Genomic DNA, 25095 nt, shown 5'->3' on the forward strand with positions numbered 1-25095 from the left:
GGGTGTCTGACTTCCTTAACAATAAGTGTTGTGTGGTGTATCGCAGCCTGTGGGTGTGTACAGGTTACTAACGATTTCATTGTCACATGCAGCTTGTTAGTGAAGAAATGTTTAAATGTAGAGTCGAGAGTATGAATGAAATTCATGTCAACCACACAAACACAGGAAGTTCATATAGAGGATCATTTAATAGAATAATAATGAGGGAAAAAAAAACCCACACTGACTATTTCTGTCTTTCTAACCGGGTTATATGAGGGTTAAACGCAGCAGTTCCATTTGTAAATAGTGTAAAGTACAGTATGTAATGAAGACGTAGTGCGAGCTCTGACCTGCCACCAGGGGCTGTGAAGGTCGGCGCAGATTAACTCGATGATGTCACCCGTCTGGATGCTGAGCGCTGGACCAGAAGTGGGGCTCGGCACGCCGAAGTAGTTCCTGATCACCATCATCTTGGGCAGACCTGAGAGAGGGGCAGGGCCGGAGAGTTAATGGTTAATGTTCAACATTTACTGTAAACAGTTGTCATGTTTCACCTTTATTTATATCTTTCTTTTGTAATAAAGTCTTGATTATTGTATTTTAAAACCCATATTTTAATAAAAGCCTCTTATTTTTGTGTAGGAAAACAACAGTGATTGCTCTGAGCTCTGTATTTGACTTCAGTCATGAACACCTGTCTGTCATCCCTTTGTTCTGCTGAACTATTCATGGACCTATTACAGGCAGTAATGACACAGTGTATACATGTCATCATATAGATACATAGACACCCTTTGTCACCTGTGTGCTTAGTGATAATCATATCTCAGGCAACAGGACTTTATCTGTTATCTCGAGGGTACAGAGAAGATCAGCAGTAAAGCTGCACACGGTGTTCAGGAGAATTCAGGAGGAAAAATTCACTCAATTGATATTTAAAAATGTTTCCTAATAACATTCACAATAAGGAATTAGAGTGAAATTGATAATTGTATTCCTCTACAGACTATTTTCATAAGATGACTATATTCTTCTCCACAGATAATTTATTACACAGTAACAAAAGTTTGCACTCGCACTAAAAGGAAGAACATTTTAATCAAGCTGAACTTGCTTGCTAGAATGACCTCAATCAGATTTTTCAACGTCCCATTATTCACCAAGAAATCACTGGAATTGAATCATAATACATCTGTTATGAGGCACCCACCCATGCCAAACAAATAGAGGCTTCATATCTCATATGCACAACACAATCAAATGAATTGTGCATATCTCTCTCTCTGCAGCGCACAGTGATAGAGTTGTGCAGGAATACAATGAGAGAGAAAAAGAAATTCAAGTGAGAGCAAGAAGGCGATGGTGAAGCTAAAGGCAAATAATGGAGAAGTCAACAGTGCTGCACTGAAAGCTAATACATCTATATGTGCCTTGCTTCTCTTTCAGGGTCTGTGCCAGCCTCTGTAGTAGCACTGAGGCAGCCTGACATGTGCAGGCTTGCTTGAATAGGACTTCTGAAGACACATTGCCATGGAGAATTGAGTGTTGGGAGCATGAATTGCATTCCTATCCACACAAGGACAAGTCGCGTATTAGCACACCTTTGAAAAATAGACAAAGAGAGAAGCGTTGAAATATTATAAAACGGCAAGAGCAGGGGCAATCAAATGCCTATTGATTTTAATGCGTCTTCAGTCAGAAATGATTTTCTGCAGCATAATGGATGGGGGGGGGGTGGAGAAATTAGTGTTGAAGCCAGGTTTATGGGAGATTAGTGTAGTGTAGCCACACACGTACACACAAATTTATATATAGTCATGCCGTATTGGTAGTCATATTCTCTCAGTGAAAGCAATAGTGGGAGAAAGGTAAGAATAAAACAGCTACATTTACTGCATTCACTCACTCTTTGTAACTTAGCTACTTTATGTGCTTCTGCTTTGGGCTTTATTCAACTTAAACTGTTTACATGGGCCTTTCATAGTCACAGATTGAGTCTGAGCTGCAATGATAAAACCAGTTAATAGCTACCAGGTGCACCATTCACTCTGACGGAGCAAGGTTAGCTCCGATACCAGGAAAAGGAAAACGTCATCCCAAAGACAAGCAGCAAGTCATGTAAACCTACAGACGACCTAGTGCAAGTGGCAGCACTTTTCCTGCTTGACCTATTTCTTAATGTCAGGTACGTGCAGAGGGTTAATGAGCAAAATGTGACCATGCACCATCAGAGAAAACTGCAGACTGTATGAATACCACGCTAACAAGCGACCGAGATAATAATCCTGCTACTGAAGGTGTAAAGGTGCAGAAAGTGTTGCACTGTCCCTGTTTCATATCATTACAAAACAGACACCTTTCTGGTGTCTTCAAAACAAAAACAATTACAATCTATAAAGGTGTGAAAAGCATCATAATCATAATATTTAGCCAGTTAGACGGTTGTGTTAAGTGAGGAGAGAAAAAATAATTATGAAAGTGTAAGAAAACAACACAATTGGTCACATTTAGTCCTTGTTTTAAGATGACACACACTGTGGCATAAACATGCCAGAATCTGGTAACATGTCTTAGGAGCAGCAGCCTCACACTGACAGCCAGATAAAAAAGAAACAACAGAGGAGGAAGAGGAGATGAAGTGTGTAAGGATGGAGGAGGTCTGCTGTGGTGCTGTGTTGTGAATTTCTCACCTGGATCTCGACTTTTGCCCTAAAAAATAAAAAAAATAAAAACAGAGAGTGAGTGAGAGAATGACACTCAGGACACATCAATAGGCATGCACACACTGGACACATAAATCCCTGCCCTGCTAAAACACAAAGTCAGTGCAGCCCCCAGGCTCTTCCATTAACTCAAACCCACTAAATGAATGATTTGCCTGATGCAGAGAGGTGAACATGTTCAAACACACCTAATGCTATAAAAAAATACCACACACACTCACATATAATTCATATTTAAGCCAAGGCCTGTGATCTCCAGTAAACATGAAGAGATTCAGAACATCTGAAAATTCACTGACTCAGTTTTTTTTCAATTTAATCTAAATCTTGGTGAGGATGGAAAACTGCATATTCGCAATCAACATCAACACAATGTAATTATTTACAATTTTTTTTGCATGAGCACGAAATCAAAGCACAAAAAGTTTCTACTCTTTCAGAAAAGTTTAGACTTTGCATTTTGTGTTTGTGTTTACCACTCTTTACAGTGCCTGACACCAGAAATAAACTCAGGGCAATAATGCAACAGGGACACAGCTAAGTGTTACCTCAGTCTTGCTGATGAGATGAGATTTTTGCATAAAACTTTTACATACAGCAAGGTCCAAAAGTCACTGTGCATTGTGCAATTTCAGCCCCAGATACTGACGTACAGTACCACTTAAGTTAATTGTTGCAAGCTCAATGTATTTCTCCACTTCAGGCATATTTAGGCTGTAAATCACAGCAGAGCAGAGACAACTCAGGGTGAAGCTGCAAAAAAAAAAAAAACAGTCTCATTTCTGGCATCAGGTGGGCTGCAGCAAGTCAAGTCAGTCGGAGGCTCCTTGGCAAATAGCTGCAGGAGAGAGCAGCTTTCAAAGTGCAGCAAAGCTTTGGAGAGGAGGCGAACAGAAGAAACAGACACACATATACACACACACACGCACACACACACAGAGCAGCAGCAGCTCACCTGAGTTCTGACGGAGCCAGGATCTGAAAGAAGTTTGAGAACAGGCATAGTGAATGACGGGTTAGCGGGTGCACGCAAACACTCGCACAAACTCGTCGGTACAAGGCAACACTCCCTCATTAGTGGAGAAGGCGGACGCTCGTGTCTGACCGTGGTTCGCTTTGTTTTGCTGTGCTGCCACTACCTGACAGCGGGGATAGAGGAGGTAACGAGGCGGGGGGTGGAGAGGGAGAGGGGGGGGGGCAGACCTGAGGTTTTTGCTCCACCAGTTTCTTTCATTGGCTCCCTGAGGGACGGGTTACACCCCCTAGACACACATACACACAAACACACACACACACACACATACACACACGCCTGTACCTGTGCAAACAGAACAATTACAAAACCACACACATACCTGCAAAGTCACACACTGCCTGACAGACAGCCACACAGACATGCACCATACATACAGTACAACCAAACTCATGCATGCACATACACACACACACACACACACACACACACACACACACACACACACACACACACACACACACACACACACACACACACACATACACATACATAAACACACACTCAGCAGGCCTGTTGTTCCTTGAGTGAACTTTGACCTGTTATACAAACACAGCGAGGGAGCTGATAACAGAGACAAATTGCAGGTAAACAATGGCTTATCTCCAACACACACGAACACACGCACACACACACACACACACGTACCCAGAGCTATGCTGTGATTGATGCTGGGATTGTGTTAGTGCACACCTGCTGGTGTATTATGATGGTGATTCTCTGGGCTTTAAATCAGCTTTAAGTGGCGTAAAGACAAAGGAAGCAAGAAATAAAAATGTCAGCTACCTAAATAAGTGATAAGCCTTTACAGTATGTAAGTCTCTTTATGGAAAATGAGTACAAATATTAGTTATATAAGTGTCGCTTATGCAGCCATGTTTTAAACTTATTAAAGGTACATTGTGTAGGAATTACTCCCATCTAGCGTTGCGGTTGTATATCGCAAGCAACTCAATCGTATTTTTCATGCTGCATTCACCTGAAATTGGGCAGACGGCAGATGTACGACAGCCGCTGCACGTAACGGCATAAACAAGCCTCTATGTAAACAAGTGGTCCGTCAGCACGAGGCAAAACAATACACGTGACAATATGTTGTCATGGCGATGTCGTATTTCCTGCCGGTTTCCTACCGTCACGCTGCCACTGAACGTAAAAACATGGCGACACGACATGGCAGCCAGCACCGAGCTTACCCGCTCCATGGAGATATGAATGATATGAACGGTAAATTCAGAGCTGAAAGGAACACTTCAGTTTGTTGATGGGTGGGGATTACTGATTAATGGAAAACATACTTTTGAATTTTCGTGAATAGATAACAGGAGAAGTTACACAATGTCCCTTTAAAAATGTTGATACTTAAATATTCAGCCCTCAGCCCTGCACATGTTCCCGTCCCTGCAGAGGATGAACAACACTGTGGAGTAACGAGGGCGGGAATTCATGGCGACATCCCGGTCTTAACAACTCCGCCCTCTCCTGCTGCCGGTGTCGCCCAAATCTACTCAGGTACACGCTGTGCCCAGGTGGGCCTGGCAGTGGCGTTATTGCCTCTGCGACCTGATCGCACCGTGACAGATGCCAGGTCCAACAGGAGCTGGCAGGTTGCCACGGGGAATACAAGCACACACACGCAGCCCAGACATGCAGAATGTGCCGGGGTGTAACTGTAAAAAAAAAAAAAAAAAAAAAAAAAAAAACCTGCACATTTGCTTTGGCTTTTTTTATTACCGTGCAGACTTTTAGTGCTATGTGACACAAGCACACACTTTGAGGACCTAAGAGAAGTTTCACAAACAAAAAGTGCGACTTTAGTTTTCTCACCTCTTCACGCTCTCTCTCAAACACACACACACACACACACACACACACACACCCATTGAGGACATGTGGAGCTGGTTTCTGAAGGCCCGCTTTTCATTCTACACGTCTGAAGTTTTCCCTCCATTCCTTTCAGAGCTGTCAGGGCTCCTGCACAGGGAGCTGAGTGACAGATACACAACAGGGGCATAATAAAAAAAAAAAAAGTGGGAAGAATCTTAAAACTCTTCAGAAAAGCTGCTATTAAGCTTTAGGGATCCGTGCAACAGTACAGAGTGACATTGCCTTTAAGGTGCTGAGAATTGTCAAAAACCACCCGAGGAAGTGCGTGGGAGATTTTGAATGAGAATCTGCAACGCTGATCGAATACATGGGTGACCTTGGTCTGCAGAAATAAGTTCTTATCTATTTAGAGCAAACCCCCTGATTCTCACTGTTCCCATTTTTTTCTGCTTTGTTTTAATGCGTCTCTGCTCCGGTGGCAGCAGCAGCCTGAGGCAAACTGTTTTTTTTTGTGTTGTCCGCCCATCCAAGACTCACGGACACAAAAACCTCTGTAATGTCTTGAAGAAAACTTCTTCAGATTTGGCACAAATACCCACTTGGACTGGAGGATTAACTAGTCCGCTTTTGGAGGTCAAGGTTTAAAGGTCAAGGGTGTTGTGACCTCACAAAGTACAGCTTTGTCCGTGTGAATTCATTATTTCCACTAACACCTTGAGGGAACATTCACCTGTTACTCCACAACTAACTGTTTTGGCTTCATGGCAAAGGTCAACAGTCAAGGTCACGGTGACTTCAGGCAACATGAAACTTGCATTGTGGATGCAACATCTCCAGAAATCATATAAGGAGTCTTTTCAAATTTGGCACAAACTTTAAGTCGGACTGGATTTTGGTGGTCAAAGGTCAAGTATGTGGTGACCTAAGAAAAACACTTTTTTAGCTGTTATTCCAGCCTTCACACAGCGATTAGGTCAACATTTCACACAAGTGATTAATATTTAATATGAGTCTGGACAAACTGGGACGTAACCTGAAACTAGCCTGAGTGGTGGAGAAGCAAAAACAAGAATGTCACTGTGCAGCTTTTAAAATCACAGTGTAACAAATCTCCCCCATACCCCATCATAAGTCACACCAGACAGTCATATATCAGGTTTTATGATCCATTATGATTATATCTGCACTGCTATAAAAGTTGCAGTTGTGCTCCTACAATTAGATTTAATGTCTAACAAACTGAAGCGCAGATTTGTCGCACACAGAATCAGACTGTGTGTGTCATAACGTAACATAACTTTAAAGACTGAGCTGGGTTGTGTTTCTGTGTGTGTAGTATTGGTGCGTTACCTGTTTTTCCGCAGGAGCCAAAGCGGCCCAGGCATTCTTTATGGGCACCCAGACCACACTTGGAGCACAGGTAGCCCTGGTTAAAGGTGCCCCTGCAGACACAACACACAGTAAAAAATCATCACACGGACAGTAGAAATCACAGCAGGGTTCATAAAAATAAAACTTTCAAAAGCTGCACGTTGAGGAACAGTCTGAAGGTTTAGTGGCGAACAGGAGCTGCTGCCACGTTTTTAGGAGAAACATCAGTTTGGATGGAGGATTTCAGTTTTTAGTCACATTAGTGACAGTCTTCGTCACTATTGTGACCCCCTGACTTCCTCTTGCATCATCATGACGTTGACTTATGTGGTTTAGTGTGAAACGTCCTTACAATGACGGGATGGATTGCCTCTCGCCATGGATTCAAATCCAGGATGTTCCACCTTCGCCGCTTTAGGACAAAATCCAACACTTTCTACCAGAGCTAAACTGGTGTGGTCGGTTATTTCTAACAAGTTTTTACTTTCAGCTATCCAAAAACAAACAAACAAACAAAAAAAACTATTATCAGCTCATATCTTATAAATATTGCAAAGATAACTGTGAAATTTCCTGATGTAGAAGAAGCATTCATACACACACATGCACACAGAGCAGCAGTGTGTGGCTCGGTTTTTCATTTGCATAACCATCTCAGAGGCCCTTATTAAAATGAAATGAAAAGAAGGGCTGCTTTGCTCTGCTCCCCTGCTAATTGTCTCTTTAACCTCTCTGAGAAAACTAGCCCGGAGTTAACATGCAGGTATACTATAGTGGGTTTTTCTTTTTTTCCTTTGCCCTATTCAGAGCTACAGAATGAGTTGCACAGGAGGAGAGAGTCAGCAAATGCATTACAATCTGTGAAACCCATCACGCTTTTTAACATCAAATGAAAGGAAATATTACAAGTTGCACATTTTCCTCAGGTTTAAATAGACAGTTAAGCCAGCACAGACCGGATGCATGTCAGACCAGACAGGTGGCTGAGTTTCAAGTGCTGCAAAGAGAGAAATAAGAAACTAGCCAAGCTCATATGAACAATGGCTACTTCAGGGAAAAACCATAGAAATAATCAAGGAAACAGAAACAACTTGAAGAAGATACTGAATGGTTGCACTGCTTTATCCTCAGAAAACGCAGGTGAACTCGGTGGCTGCCTCTGTATATTCACAGTGCAATAATCTTGTCCACTTTCCTCCCCCCATCCTCTGCCTTGAAGAAGTGCTGAAGTGTGACAGACATTTTTCTTCGCCGTCCTTGTAGGTGAAACCACTCAATCGTTCCCGCTGTGAGAGGGGACCATGAGGCACGGTCCTCCGGGAGTCGATACCATTCAAAAAAAATTCTAAAGAAACTTTGTGTAACTGAGGCACATGTGCAGAGGAAGAGAGGAGCGAGGGGGGGGAAAGTGACGAATAGATTGTCAGGGTACACTGGAGAGGAATAAGAGAAGCAGGGGCGCTTTCAAAAGAGTCCCTGACAGTTGTTTGAAGGGAAAGAGTCCACATCTCGTCTTCAGTCTTTATGTCCGACCCGACGACAGTCTTGAGGAGATTTTCAGCCTCTTCTAATGTGTCTGTGTTTGTGTGTGAGAGAGATAGAGAGTAATAATAACTGGTTTCTTACCTCAGGAGCATGTGACAGGAGTTACAGGAGGTGATGCGGTCGAAGGTGTGCATACGAAACTCGTGGAAGTTGTTAGTGGCGTTCTCGGGACGGATGTTGGATCTGAACATAAATAAAAAAGACATAAACACACGTCAAACATTCGTCATTGTGTATCTTCACACAAACACTGGTCATTTCAGGCAACATCCATGGATAAGATCACAACAAATAAACTAATCCTCCCTCTGGTCTGGATGGAAGTGTTGGTGTAATCGCACGTACTATAAATAAACTATGCAAACATGACATCTGAACATTTTCCCAGACAATAGATTTCCTGCCAACAGAGATCCTGGACATTGACAATCACAGACATGAAACAATTTTTTCCCCACTCTACTTCTTTAAATCACAATGACATGCTAATGCAGTTCAAGAAAATCGTTTTCTTTCTGACATCCTGGATTTTAGAGCAAGCTGCCAAAGGGTTAAACATTCATGAACCACTATGTCAGAGTTTTCAAAAGAAAAAATGTAGAAGTGCTCGTGTCTTGTAGTAAAATGTTTGACAGCCAAACTTCAAATGTTAGAGTGGTTCATGGATGCACCAGAGACGTCTCAACACTGTCTCTTCACGCCTGCATTACTATGTGATAATAACGATCAGTAGCTTCGATCAATACTAATCAATGTGTAAGTATAAAGGGCTCAACGCTCAAAGTTACAACATGAAGCTGTAGCTTTACCAAACGCTGGCTGCACTGTAAGTTACAGATGAGTCCCAATTAAGGCATGAAAATGAAGTTGTTCGTGCTGCCCACTTTGTTTCAGTTGTTAAACAGCTTTGCTTTTTTTTTTTTTTACTAAAACGCTCATTTCAAAAGCAGAGAGGAGAAAAACTGACGTGGACTTGCTGTATAATTGCAGCCAACAAACTTTTTCATGGCTACAGAAACATTTCACTGATACGGCTCTTTGAAGTGGGAGGGAGAGAATTGCAAGTAGACAGGCAAGGTCTGCTTGGAGTGAACACAAGAGGTGTTCATGGCCCCTTGGGACATGGATGCATATGTGTGTGTGTCTGTGTCTGTGTCTGTGTCTGTGTCTGTATGTGTGTGTCTGTTCAAGACAAGAAAAAAGAAAAAAAGGATTTGCCCAAGTTCGCCTGCAGCACCACGGCCTGTTTACTTCAAATTTAAGAGGCCTTTCTTTGTTTTTGATGCTGCAACAGCGCGACATGATGACACTGTTACATAAGCCTTTCTGCTCTGTATGCGCAGGTGCTGCTTTTTAGTACGAGAAATAATTAGTCAAAGTGAAGGGGCACAAGATGTTCTCGGGAAAATGGGACAAACAAAATTCAAAAAAGAGGAGGAGGAGCCTGAGCGGTGCCCTCTCCTCTGGAGCTGAGGTCAATCAATATATCGGCTTTTAAAGGGATAGTTCAACATTTTGGCAAATTGGCCCATTGCCATAATTCCTATAGTTTTAGGAGTAGGTCTGTTACCTTTAATTGTCGGTGCAAGCTATTTTTAGAACGGTGGAGCAGAGCCGTGAGCTGCTCAGAGCTACGCTACAGAGGCTAATGGGATTTCTTGGTTTCGCTCATCAAACTCATCAAATACACAATCCAACAACTCCAAAACGCTCTGGTGGACAAGTTGTGACCTGCACATTCACCACGCTATGAGATAATAACAGAACGTTACGAGACGAGAGTTGTTTTCGAGGTAAATTCATGCAAAACTGCTGATGTTCCCGTCGGGGCAGTTTTTCGGCAACCAGTCTCTGCATTTGGCTCGAAAACAACTCTGTCTCATAAAGTTCTGTTATTATCTCATAGCGTGGTGAATGTGCAGGTCACAACTTGTCCACAAGAGCATTTGAGTCGTTTGATTGTGTATTTGATGAGTTTGATGAGGGAAACCAAGAAATCCCATTAGCCTCCGTAGCGTAGCTCTGAGCAGCTTGCGGCTCTGCTCCGCCGTTCTAAAAATAGCTTGCACCGACAATTAAAGGTAACAACCCTACTCCTATGACTATAGGGATTATGGCACTCACTCCCTGCTGCTGCTGAAGCAACAGTTTGTCCAGAGGTGAAATGAACGCGGCTTCTGGATCGTAGTCGAGCAGCGAACAGCGGGCGGTTTTTGCGAATAAAGGACGCACGTGAGAAAACAACTGTTCCCAGATCAGCTACTCGGAGGCACTGTGGGAGCAAGTGATTATCTGGCAATGCCTCTCCCTTTCTCACAGGCTGTTAATTCAGCCCCGAACGTTAATCAGCCAAAGCCCCTGTTTTCTCAGTCTCTCATCACACTGAGCTTCATCTCTCTAATCCTCCTCTTCACTTCCTGTTGGAACCTGCTGCTTTTGTAAATGTTTCACAGGTTTTCTTTTCATTCCGTTCATTACACATCTTTTTACTCGTTACTCTTTCTTCCTTATTTTTTTAATTCCTTTTTTTTTTGTTGCTATAATTACACCTGCTTTAAATTCCCTCTGCTCTTAACTAATAGTGGCTGCTGAGGCTGATCTAACAGATATCACAGGGTGGACTAAAGGAGACCCCGGAGGAATGAGAGGACTGGGAGGACTTTTTCGTTCTCCCAGTTTTTGGCCCTAGAAAAATGAAGTCTGAAATCACTGCACACTCTAGATTTCACTGTGGAGTTTGGTTTAATATTGTATCTTTGGCTTTGAACTGAAAATTAATTTATATAAAAGTTATTGGCAAAATTCTGACACCTTTCGATGCACTAATTTCCTGTAAAAATAATCAGTACTAAGGTGTTTTAAAGTAAATTCAGAGTCTACACAGTCTGAGGTCTCAACATCCATTATGTGATGCTTCACTCTGAGCTTTAACAACATTATTATCTCTCACAGGTTTTTTTTTTTTTTTTTTTTATCTTTGTTTCCTTGAGTGTTAGACAAAGGTGGAAAAACCATCTGACTCTGGCCTCTGCTCAGAGAAGATTATGCCTATTGTATTTCAAAATAAAAGGCCTCACGGGAATCGTGTTTTATTTGCAGAACTAAGGTGTATTCATTTCCAACAAGTGCCTCTCACACTGTTGCAACAGAGCGGTAATAGAATAAAACCTCAAAAACCTAGAGGCACAATCCATGGATGTAATTGGCTGGTTTTAAGAGGCCGTGTTAAATAATGACTCAGGGTTTATTTTCCATCAGTGAAACTCATCAAAACAAAACTGATCATGTCAAAAGATATTACTGGTATTTTAACCTTGTAAAAGTTTAATTAAAAACTTGAAACATACAATTAAACATGTTGCCGTGTGTGTGTTATTGTTGTGTTGTTGACAGTTTGAACAGATGGTGATGATGGAGGTGAAGCTGATTGACCCTCTGTGGCTGTTTCTCAAACTGAAGAAAGTAACTTTTTTTTTCTTTTATTTTTTTCATTTTTATTTCATTATTAATATTTTTTTTAAATGTCATGGTTACTATGTTCATTAAATCTCCACCATCAGGAGACACATTTATAGACATGTCATATTAGTCCACTCTAAGGCGGTTAAATATAAACATTTTTAAATAAAATATATAAAACTGGGAGCTTTGTTTCCAGGGTGCTGACATTAAAACCATTTTGTATTGCACTTTCAAATGGTTGGTAGCATAGAGAGAGACAGAGATTTAAACAGTTGCAGCAGAAATCTTAACTTTTAGTCTCTTATATGAGTGAAGCTTCAAATATATGCAATTATATTTTCCATACTGTCACTTGACTGCATCCTGCATTAGACCCAAATGTGTGTGTGTGTGTGTGTGTGTGTGTGTGTGTGTGTGTGTGTGTGTGTGTGTGTGTGTGTGTGTGTGTGTGTGTGTGTGTGTGTGTGTGTGTGTGTGTGTGTGTGTGTGTGTGTGTGTGTGTGTGAGAACGCACACGTCTTTACAGCTCCACACCTTCAGTTTGCAGGCTCACACTTTGCAGGTTCACGTGTCTGATTAATGACCTGAGAAATAGCAAATGTTTGTTTTTCTGTACAAATGAATAAGAAAGCTTCAGAGTCAACTGGCCTAAAACTTAAATATTTACTCTCTAAAAAAAAGTGGTTTGAGCACAAATGACCTGGTTTTGATTCTTGATGACATGGAGTGCCGGCCTCACAGAGATCCAGTGTTTGCACAGTTGTTGCACAAGGTCTGATTTATTCTCTCTGAAATGTGTAGGTAAGGAGCGAGCTGCACAACAGTGTTGATGGTAGCATCAACAGGATAAGCTAGCCTGTGAACATGGCGATTTCACATTCACTTTGACTTGCTCACTTTTGGAGCTTCTGTTGTGTTTTCTAGTGAAGTAAAACACTTTGTCCACCTTGTCGCCGTATGGATTGTCAAGCTGCTGCACACACACACACACACACACTCAGATGGACCTCTCAATGGTCTGTGTGCATGTGCTGTATGTGTGTATGTGTGTATGTGTGTGTGGTGAAGGGTCACCTTCCCTCCACACCAGCCTGAGTCATGCTGCTCAGAGTATAGAAAGTTAACTTCACCATCAATATTAATGAACCATTTGAAATTTCAGCAGCGGCGCTCGGTGCATGTTGTGGAAACACTGACATTATTCTGTAGCTGCCAGTGTCTCCCAGGTCTGTATGAATAAAGTAGAATTTGAATTGCAACTTTATTGCATGATTTGAATCCTGCCACCCACTATTCACCCAACTGTCCACACACAGCATCCGATACCCATTCATATCTTACACACTTTTGTCTTCTCATCTCATTTTGACAATATCTGCTTCTATATAACTTTTCACTTGTCACTTTTGGCTCCAATTTGTCACCATAGATTAGTTTAGATCCAGTTCATGATAAGATCTGGTTGATTCAGTTTACCTACACACACACCTGATACTGTAATCTAAATGTACACATTTGTGTTTTCTGGGTATGAAACACACAACTCACTAGACTTGAAATTTTAGCTTCACATGCATGAGTCTGTTTAAGCCGCGTTCATCTTTCTGCTTATCTTCACATCACCGTGCCGTCGTGTCATAAATCATGTGGTCCGACCTGAAGAACAGGTGCTCGTCTGTTATGTTTTGATGCTGTGACAAAATGCAGCTGACAGAACGAGACACACACTGATCGCACTGTCACGCAAGAGCACACACACACACAGTGGCGTACACACTCACATGGCCATGCCAAACTGATCCAGCCACTTCTTTTTCAGCTCTTTGGTCTTGAAGAAGAATTCAAAGCCGTTCTGTCCCTGGTTGTGAGTGAGGTAGAATCCGTAGGACCACTGCAAAAAAGAAAAGAAAAACACACACACAAACATTTTTAAAAAACGGAGCGAACAGCGAATAAACAAAACTGAGTGAACGACAAAAGGAGCGGGAGGTGGAAGGAGACGGGATGCAGAGAGACAGATGGAGACAAAGAGATGCAAAATGAAAGAGGGACGCCTCAGGGGGAGCAAACACAAAGGCTGAGGGGTTTTAGGGCGTCAGAAGTGACAGAGACAAAACAGAAAGGAAGAGCATGAAGGAGAGGAAGGAAACGAGTGTGAGGTAGCTGGTGCCATATAACCGCTGGGCATCAGACAGCATGCATAGACCCCAGAGTGAGTGGGCCTGTAATCACCCACCATCACCCACTTCAAAGCTTAAATGTTACTCTATTAGCCTCTGAGTCAACACATGCTTCTGTTTTTTTTTTTTTTTTTTCAATAACAAATAGCAAACGCTAGCAGAGGGAGACTTTTTCTGGCCTCTAGATGTGGTTTTAAACTTCTAGCACTCGGCTCTGAAGCCTGAAAACATGCCAAGCTCGCAGTGCTCAGGGAAGCACAGCGGCTCGTCTCCTCCGCCGGGAGCAGAGGAGAGGAGAGGAGAGGAGAGGAGAGGGAGGCAGCGCTCCACCGAGGCGTTCCCAGCGGACTCGGGAGGCTCGCGCTTAGCAAAGATATCGTCTAGCTACCAATTTGTACAGAAGGAGGAGGAGGTGTTTGTGTTTCTGTCAGTTCAGGTCTTCTTTCTCCCGAGTTACCTCCAGAATTTAAAAAGCATCACACATTCAGTGAGATAACGCAACATATTTATTAACTGATCTTCCTGATACACATTATTGCACCTTATTGCAAACAAAACGTCTGTAACACCTGGGGTTTGGCTGCCTGGAGTGAACTCTCAGCACAAAATGATATATTATCACCTTTTCATTTAGTGATGAGCTTGTTAGCATAGAACTATCTACAGTATTTGCACATCCTACTGACAACGAAAAACAATTATTATTATAAATTTACTTGGGCTTTGACCAATATCCTCACTCTTTGATCACTGGTTTTGATCTCTATCAACTCCTTGTCTTCAACTAAATTCTCCACAGGTAGTTGCTAACTTTGTGCATTTGCAGCTTTTCTTTATAGGATCTTAATAACAGTGAAAGTTAAACAGACAGATCCAGGAATGACTACATTATTTTATGTGTAGTTGTAGTTGTAGTAGTTTGTTATTGTTTGGCCCTGGTAAATGTACTGTATACAGTATGTTGGAAGGTAAACTAGTAACTACTGAGTTATTATTACAATACATCTCTGTTTGGAACATGCATTGTACAACTTTATGTTCTTATTTCCTTTGCAATGCAGATTTTAGTGTTTTTGGGCTTAGTTCAACATTTTGGCTCGTAACGTTCTGTTATTATCTCATAGCGTGGTGAATGTGCAGGTCACAACTTGTCCACCAGAGCGTTTTGGAGTTGTTGGATTGTGTATTTGATGAGTTTGATGAGGGAAACCAAGAAATCCCATGAGCCTCCGTAGTGTAGCTCTGAGCAGCTCGCGGCTCTGCCCCGCCGTTCTAAAAATAGCTTGCACCGACAATTAAAGGTAACGAACCTACTCCTAAAACTATAGGGATTATGGCAATGAGCTGATTTGCCAAAATGTTGAACTATCCCTTTAACAGCACAGCTGTTTTGGAGGCATCACATGAGAAATCAATCACCCCGTCATGTTTCAAACTCAAAATGTAACTCATCTAAAATATGTAGCAAAATGTAACTCTTGGTTTTCCTTGCTAATTGTGTCTGTATTATGGTTAGGGTAAATGACTGATAAAAAATGATCTGTGGATAATAAAAGAAACATAAAAAAGTCATGTGACTCAACATCTGCTTTACAAACTGCACACAGTCATTTAGGGTTTTGTTATTATGAAAGTAGCAGCTTTAAAGAAACATATGAAGCTTTTATATGTCAATAACTGTTGCACAGACTCATCACATAATAAATGTGTCATCAAACAAACGGCCTCATATCCATCATGTCAGAGGAGAGTGGTGCTGAGCTGACAGCGATGGTTTTAAAAAAAATAACTCTGAAGGCCCATATGGGTCTAAGCCCACTAATGTCTGCTATTTACAACATCATTATTACCCAGATCATTGTTTCCTGGCACGCCTTAGGTATCATTCCTCATTCTGATTGGCAATATTTTTCACCATTTGGCACTTAGTATTCACCGTGTGTGTCTCTCAGTGTGTATACGCAAGTGTATATGTGTGTGTATGTGTGTGTGTGTGTGTCGTCAGGCCCAACACAAGGTTTAATGATAACACCATCTGGGAGGAGGCAGACTGTTCTAGTCTGCCACTGTTTCAGCGCGGTGCTGGTAAATGAACAAGACAACGTAAAAGATGTGCTGGAACAAAAATGCACCAAATTATTTAAGACTCTTTTCTGTTGATTACTCTGTTGTTTGTGTCTGTGAGCTGCTGGTTGGATCATTTTAGCAGCACATGAGAGGAGAAAGGCAGCAGTGGGACATGGAGGTTGTTACAGATGTTTATAAAACACAAAACAACAAGTCAACTCCATTTTTTTTTCTCTCCTTCCCTTTATGAACCTGCAGTTATGACAGATTGTTATGGCTGCTCATTATGCTGAAGTAGTGCTGTTAATTGGTTTGTCAGTCCAAAAATTGTTTCTGAGCTTTGCTGACTCAGTCATAAAGAGGCAATAATGAACGCAACTGTGCAAGACTTCTCCGCCATTATAGCTGATTGGATGATATATGAGATGTTTGTTTTGTTCTTCCTATTGCACAGCATGTTAGTAGTGTAAGTAAGTTCTGTTGTCACTTTATCATAATATATCATTTATTTCACATGCTGTAAAACATACACAACAACTCACACCCCTCTAATCCTATTAGGGTGGACTGCACATTGCAAAGAGCCCTGGGTGGAATTAAATGTCATCAAAGGCTGCTCTGGCTGTTTAAGAGTCTCTGCCAATCACAGCATGAAGTGGGTTATTGTGTTTTGATAATGGTGTTAACACACCATAAAATTAAAAGCTAACTGTTGAAGACCTTTTTTTCTTTTTCAGTAAGTGAGCTGAATCAGTGCGAGACTCGACTCAAGAAATCAAAGCAGCTGTGTTGTAGGTAAAAAAACAAAACAATACAATTAGAGGAGTGAATCAGTTCGTTTCTCAGCTGTGGCGAAGTAGAAATGTTGACTGAAATAAACAATTTGGCTTTTAGAATTGATGTGAATTGATTAGAATTCATGACGCATGTTTACAGCGTTGACAGCTTTCGTTTTTTTGTGTGCAGGACACAGAGAAGGAGAGAAAACATGTGTTTCAGTGGGTCAGTTGGTTTAATTGAGGCTTAAGTTTCAGACGTCATTACTGTGGCCTTGACAGAAGAGGAATCTGGTTACACTATTGTAACCGAATGTTGACAAAGAGGTGAAGCTGCCAAAAAACTAAGCTGACTGTGAGAGTGTGATTTTTTTTTTTTTGTCTCGAGGCTGCGGCCACGTCTAAAACTTGGGAAACATGTGCCATGGCAGGTAGCTGTTGGAGAGAGAACTCACCTGGGAGACCTACTCATGTGCAGCCTGACGGAGATGTTCGACTATACTGACTCTCAATAATGGATCCTGAATACTCGGGACACGGCGTGAGAATTCACAGACTCTGAGTGCCACCACCGGTCATTATAACAGTAGACCTTTCCTACAGTGGTCACTTTGACCTGGTGTAAGTGATATGATGTGGCTATATATATATATAACAGACAGAGCTGTGTCACCGAGTTACCCTGGAAACAGCCATCATTAAGGCTGTTAGTTACACCTGTGCTTTAAAGTCAAAACGTCTGCGGGGAATAAAGCAACCGCAGGGCTGAAGCCGAAGTGAATTAATCAAATGAGAATTAATTGACAGCTGTTTTGTGAGATGATTAATCATCTTTTTTTAAGTAAAAGTGGGTAACACTTTACAATAAGGGTCCCTTAATTAATGTTAGTTATTACATTATTAAGCATTAATTAACTGTTTACAGATATATTAACAATCATTATTACCGGTATGTATTATTTAGGATTAGGAAATACATTCATTAATGTAGCCTATTAGTAAGCAGTTAATTAATGTTAACTACTCAAAGTTAGTTCATAAATGTAAAAGTTGAATAATGTAATTAGTTATCATTATGTATGCATTACTCAGCATTAATTAACACATTAGTTTATATATTAATGCTTAATAATGTACTAACTAACATTAATTAAGGGACCCTTATTGTAAAGTGTTACCTAAAAGTGTTACAAATTCACTTTTTTCAGATTCTCATATCATGTGGTTTGAGATCAATTTCATTTTAAACTTTGTGAAACTATCATTTTTGTGACAATTTTTAGACCAAACAATGATACAATGCAAAATATATGATGGGAAACTGAAGAAATGTGTGCTGTGTGGTTAATTCAAATGAGCTCCTGGGCTGTAGGAAATTATGACAGTTTCCACATAAATCATGTCTGTGTGTGTCTGTGTGTGCGTGTGTGTGTGTGTGCAGACCTTTCGGTTCTCCTTGTCCGAGGTGGGGTTGTTGGTGACCTTGAAGAGGTGCAGGTCGATGACTTCTTTCATCTCGTAGTTGTCTCCCCGCCTCTTACAAACGATGACTGCAGCGTCGAACAGGAAGATGTGCCTGCGGTTCAAACCACAAGTAAAAGTCAAAAGTCAATGAAAGCAAACGTGATGCACCACGTTACTCTGAAACTGAGATGCATCCTCTCAATCTTAAAGCTGCAATATGTATTTGTTCAGACACAGTAATAGATATAAGCCTAATTATGAGCCAGAGTTTGTGTGGAACTGTGTGTGGTCCAAACTAAAAATCCTTGCTACTGCAAATTGGACTTTTAACAAGGTTTTTTTTTTTTTTGGACATTTTGTCTTATTCTGTGTGTCAGAAAGCTCTGCTTCTCCTGTGCCTTAGTTTTACAGATATTTGCCTCCAGCTGAAGGCAGCTGTTGTCTCAAGATACAGTCGACAGCTCATCAGGGTGGGTGACAAGTGTAGGGCCGACGTAATCCTAGACAACAACGGTTAGACTAACAATGCCTTTTCTGTCTGATGAAAAAAGTTGCAGTGCAGCTTCTGAAAGATAAACTCTCACCTGACACAGCAACGTTTGCAAATGTGGTTTCATTTATTGGTGAGATAAGAAAAATACTGTGTTGTTATTCTGGACATCCGTCAAGTGAAGGACATGGGCTAATGTCAGCTAACATCAGCTAAACATGACACGTTCTGTACTCTGACTGATTGATATTATGTAATTCACAGCCCACTTTGCCCCGAGGTGACAAACACACACACACACACGAGGAGTTTTCCAACCACAGCACTCAATTCTAGTTAAAGTGTCATCAGTCAGTCGACTAGCGTGTCACATGAACATCTCACCTGTCCTGTTTGGCTCGTTTGTCGACCGAGGCCACCCGTACCTCCCCGTCACCTTTGGGTCTCCCGTAGTTACTCAGAGGCTGATTCTACAGAGGAGGAGGAGGAGGAGGAAGAAAAGAAAGATGATCTGACAGCGATAAGGGAAAAAAAACAAAAAACAAACACTTCTGAACTCATTATCTGAGATAAAAGGTGTGGCTTACCAGGTTTTCGATGGATTTCTGATACTGATCTATTTCTCTCATCGTCTCTTTGTCACGCTTCACCTCGTTAACGTACTGAGCCAGGTCCTGCAAACACAGACTCTCTGCTTTTAGATAAACACATCTTCACCTCCAGACACTTTGCAACACTATAAAAGACTCTGTTTCTTTATATGCTGAAGCAAAGAGATTTGTTTCTTTTTCCTCCAAAGTGCACCCTGATTCCCACAGCTGTTCACAAATAAGAGTCCCTTTATTACTTTGTGCAATTGCTCTTATTTTTCCCTTTTATATGCAGCCATTTCCATTCATTTTGTGCAATTTTGTCTTTTTTCTGCAGAAGCAACCATCGCCGATGTGCACTTGCATATTCCAACTGAATCTCACGGGTGGGCTGTCATCAAGTAAAACTTTGCTAAATACAAGACGCAGCCTCTCAGAGTCACATGTAAGTGCTGCAGTCAGTGGAAGATTAACTTGTGAACATGCTGTCAGTTTCTTTTTTGCAGCTGTGACATTGCTCAGGTTTCATAAGAGGGCTGATGTACCTGCTTGGCTTTGTGTAAATAGATCCGTCTTTCATCAGTTGCTCAGTCAACTCTCTGTTGAGCTTATTCTGCAGTATCCTGTTTCTCTAAATGTCCCTTTGCTGTTTTACCATCTTTGAGTTTTTAAGGTAAATGACACAGAACTGGATGCATCTGTTTCAGCAAGTTATAAGCAGCAATTTCAAAATTCCATATTTTTTCCAAACCCTAATTTCCAGACTTCTCGTAAAAAAAAATTCAAATAATTTGTGACATTTGAGTAATTAGATGTGTATCATGTAAATAGATTATGCAATTAATCGTTTGTTTTCATTATTCTGAATTTGTATGCCATTATGTCACCAAATAATCTCCAGGATATTGTAGCTAATAGTGCATACAAAATAATTAACCAAAATAACTTCACATAAGACCAAACCCAAATAAGTATTAAGATAAATATATTTCCAATCAATAGTTTCCATTTCAATACTTTTCCAGACCTGGAAATGTATAAAATCAAATTCTATACTTTTCCATACTTTCCATACTGGCATAGGGACCCTGTATAAGGGTAATGCACAATATACCTTCATGGCGTCCAGTGCCATCCGCAGATTGCTTTTGTCTGTGGAATCATGAGTGTGTTTCACCAGCTCCTGTTTTATAGAAACAAAACACACATACACACACAAAATATGAGTACTTTCCAATGGTAACACCTAATGCTGGAGTCACAACAAGTGGACACTGTGCCGCAGGATCAGATAACAAACATGAAAAACAACATATCAATTGATTGCCCTATATGCAAATCAACATTTCCTCATTATTTTAAAGAAAGACGCAACACAATGACAGTATATGTCCCTCAGAACATATTTGCTGTCCCACATTAGTCATACAGTACAGTATATAGGTAGTGACGGTATGTAAAGATGGATAGAAGCTGATCCGTCAATCACAAACCAACAATAACAGGAATTCATGCATGAACATTGTTTCCCTGCTCCGACACACTACATCCACATCCCACACATATGAAAACATAAAGCTGTGGCTCAAGATATGAAATGAAAGAGGGTGACTGCAAAAAGAATCCCAAAGTAAATCAGATAGTGTGTGTGCGTTTGTGCGTGCATGTGTGTGCATGTGTGTGCACTCATCTATCGCATGTGTGCGAGTGCGAGAGTGTGTATCTGAAATTGCTTGCCAATATCTGGCTGCAGCGTAAACAAGACATCTAGACTTCAGCGGTGAAGGATAAGGGAGGATGCCATGCATGTCCTTCATACAGGTCCATACAAACAACCCCCCACCCCCCACACACACACACTCACACACACATTCACGTATACACACTGAGCCGCTAAGGGAGATATATATGTCTGCTTGGCACTGCTCAAATCCCTGGTGTCAGTCAAGCTCAACCTGTGCATTATTATCACTTGCAAGACGACAGAGTCCTATTTTTCCAGCCTTGCTCCCGCATCCACAGAGATACAGAGGGAAGGGAGTGGTGTGACGCTGATAGGCCGCGGCCATACATGATGGACTCGTCGGGGGAAACGTGTTGCTGTGGGCTCAGCCGAGGGAAGAGAAATGATGAGCGGCAGCGGGGAAGAAAGAAGGAGAAAGATTGATGGCAAAAAAAGACAGAAAGAAAGAAGCAGCAAGAGAGAGGAAGTCGGGGAGCGAGAGGAAGTGACAAGACATTAGTTGTACAGATCCTGGCTGTCATCATGGGGGAAAGGTAACCCAGCGGACGCTTTATACGGCGCAGTTATTACCAGGGTTGGTTCTGCAGAGATCTCAGGCCCATGTTGACACAACAGAATCGCTTTGTTGCTGCAGTTGCTTTTATTTTGGCGGGGCATTGGTGTTGAATGCAAAAAATATAGAGCAGAGTTTAGGACTTGTTATGAAAAACACTGTTAAAGGTGTATGAATTTGATTCCACTCTGGGTCATAAAATTAGTGTAATAACTCATCTATCAGACGATGTAGGCCAAACTTTGTGCAAAATTCTATTTTCGAGTAAATCCGGGATGAAAGTGGGGTAGTTTATTTTTGCATTGGATAATGCAGGTGCACGAATTATGCGTCACGCTGCTCACGATTCATCAGCCACTGATATTGGATTCGTCATCCATCAATCAATCGTCTGAGACAACACACACCGAGCTCGGTCTCGCCCCAAACATTGAATATCCCGCCCGCTCGATAATGACCAATCAAATTTGTTTTCCTTACTCGGGTAAACTCGTGTGGTAACTCGTAGAAGGAGGCGCGACAAACAGGACAAACGGCCATTTCTGAACACCTTTAAAAATCAGCTCATCTCTGGGTGAAGCAGGTGAATAAAAAAAATACAGCACACATGGCTTCTACAAAGAGTCACATTGTTCTATTAAGCCTGCTGCGGACATGCATGCATCCTTCAAAAAAAATACAGCACACATGGCTTCTACAAAGAGTCACATTGTTCTATTAAGCCTGCTGCGGACATGCATGCATCCTTCAAAAAACACACACTGTGCTGCAAAAGTGCTGCAAAGCTGTGCCTCACAGACAGGTGGAGATCTATAGAAGTAGAGAAAGATCTTATTAATTAATGCCTTTTGAAAAACTGAAATAATTTAGATAGCACTGAACATCCAGAGCAGAAGCTGACTTTGAGAATGATTCATGTGAATGTGGATGGTTTTGCTTCCACTTTTTCAAATGGAAAGTTTTTTTTCTCACATTTCTTTTACCAATTCAGCTTACCCTGGTCCAGTTTTAGTATTAGATACTGTACAAAAATGACTGATTTGAGTCAGAGTGTCCTGTCTGAGCTTTGAACCAAACCAACAAAGTCCTTTTAATCATGTATATATAGTAATATAGTATAATACAGTGATATACAGTAGCATATAGTAATAAATAAATAAAATAAAATATCACACATATCACACATGGGGCTCTAAAGTAGGCTACTGTATACTGATCACACCGTGGTTCACAGTTAGTCACTACTCACTATTAGTTAATGGCGAGTTCTTCAGTAACTCCTAATCAAATTACTGAGGATCTAACTATTACTTAATCATTAGTTACCCTTTTTGTGTACCTTATAGTAAAGTGAGAAATCAAAATGAGTAGGTAATGAGTACTGAATCATTACTGAATCATTAGTTACCCTTAGTTATATTTTTCGGTAATTAGTTCAAATAACCCAATTTCACCACAATAATGAAAATATGAAACTCAATTTAAATCACGATGAAAACACATTTAAGATGTTAGAGATTAAGCTTCTATCATGTGAACCATTAAAATGTCTAAAGAAGGAACAAGACACATGAGTAACTTCCCTCTGACTTTGTCTGGAGTTTCCATGTTGCCTCTTAAAAATACTTCACCTCTCTGTCTCTCTCTCTCTCTCGTTCTTTCAGCTGCTCTCTCTTTCAATCCCCTTTATCTATTTTCTCCCTCCTCCTCCCTGATTGTCTCGATCAGATGACAATTACGCGCGGGTCATTTCAGACTGACTGTCATAAAGAAGCAACAGAAATAGACGAGAGGAGCCTGAAGGACAGAGGCAGAGCGAGGAAGAGAAACGTGGACAGCAGCGCCCCCGGTGTCGGTCTGAGGCGGTGACGAGCTGCTCTCAGCCTCATTCACTGTGTTTGGGAAATGATGGAGCCTTTAATGAACCTATATCTCGCCGATGGGGCTCAGTCACTCACTGACAGTCATCTACAAAGACAGTGCAGACTTTAAAGTTTAGGTTTGTGTCCGGCTTTCATCATTTACTATGACAGGACCTAAGAGATGACTTTTAGTGGAGATATATGTTGATGGATCAGCACAGACAGGTTATTACACAGCTGGTTATGCAAAGTGGTGGAGGAAGTACAGACTGAGTACAATACAGTAGTATCAGCAAAATACTTATCAAATGTTAAATCACCCCATGTTACATGTGTTACGTTTGTATTAAAATATCAGATCAATACTACATTAACTCGTGAAATAAAATAAAAAAACGTTTCAGTGTCAGAGCTGGCCGAGCAGATTTTAATAACTTCATATCCTGTTTATTTCTAATCAGCTCATCTGAAGCAGACGGGAGCGAATACGCCCCCAAATATCACGCGTCATTACTCCTCCATGCTTTGACAGATGCTGTGTTTTCCTATAAGTCAAGCCCCTGTTTGTCTGTGTGCGTCATCTGAGGGTACGGCCAAAGTATTGTATGGAGGATGCAAAAGGCTGTAAAGCTATGCATCCAGTTTTTGGATTAAACTGTCCTTCCATTACATGCATGGTTTCCTCTTTCTTTCAGCAAAAAACTCAAATAAAAGTGAACAAATCTTCAGTGATTATGTCACTGCAGCTCTGTTCAAAGACGGAAATCATCCACATGCCTCCTCATTCACAAATGCAACAAGAAGATACAGGAAATAAACCCACAACATGTGTCTGGGCCTGTTTTGTGTGTTTTTTTCCCACTGACAATGTTCTTATGAAAACATGTGTACCTGCAGGAGGAGGTGGTACTTCAAGACTCGCTGCATAGGAACCACCAGCAGATCCCGTAGTGTGAATTTGCCGTAGTTGGCTCTCTTTGAACATTCCTGTACAGACACAGCAAACACAACAAATCAATAGATGATCGTAGAATCATTATGTATATATGGTAAATAATATAATAATGTGTTTGTCCAGAGAGACTGAGTGTTACAGCAAACTTTACATCATCTGCAATGCCTCAGGTCACCACCTGAGGGCGTTCTCTGACCACGCTGAGATGCTGAGAAATGAGCACTTGTCGCCACGGCAGTGAATTATCATTTATATTACAAACAAAGATGAAGCTTGTACCTCTAACTTCATGCGTACGTCCTCTCTGTCTTTGCTGATGTTGTCCAGAGTGGCGATGGCTGTTTCCACATCGCTGCAGTATTTCCCATAGAGCAACAACCTGGAACAGATGTTGGAATTAGCAGACAGACAGGCAAAAAAAAAAGCTAATTATGAACAAGATTTTATATTGTATCAATGTAAATAAGAGCA

At 41.2% G+C, this 25095-nt stretch overlaps 1 protein-coding gene across 1 annotated transcript in view; it reads right to left on the bottom strand.

Annotated features, from left to right (window-relative positions):
• vav3 (vav guanine nucleotide exchange factor 3) overlaps positions 1-25095 on the bottom strand; it is a 90318-nt gene that overhangs the window by 18207 nt on the left and 47016 nt on the right. Inside the window, exons 9-20 of the mRNA XM_083995151.1 lie at positions 24904-25003; positions 24561-24656; positions 20625-20693; positions 19508-19594; positions 19305-19390; positions 18410-18542; positions 13725-13834; positions 8563-8664; positions 6916-7007; positions 3661-3683; positions 2673-2691; positions 333-463 (exon numbers count right to left, since the gene is read on the bottom strand). Coding sequence (XP_083851277.1) covers positions 333-463; positions 2673-2691; positions 3661-3683; positions 6916-7007; positions 8563-8664; positions 13725-13834; positions 18410-18542; positions 19305-19390; positions 19508-19594; positions 20625-20693; positions 24561-24656; positions 24904-25003 — 1048 coding nt within the window. The remainder of the gene's footprint in view (positions 1-332; positions 464-2672; positions 2692-3660; positions 3684-6915; positions 7008-8562; positions 8665-13724; positions 13835-18409; positions 18543-19304; positions 19391-19507; positions 19595-20624; positions 20694-24560; positions 24657-24903; positions 25004-25095) is intronic.

The sequence above is a fragment of the Trachurus trachurus genome (assembly GCF_905171665.1).
Source record: "Trachurus trachurus genome assembly, chromosome: 20".
In the NCBI taxonomy this organism is placed as follows: Eukaryota; Metazoa; Chordata; class Actinopteri; order Carangiformes; family Carangidae; genus Trachurus; species Trachurus trachurus.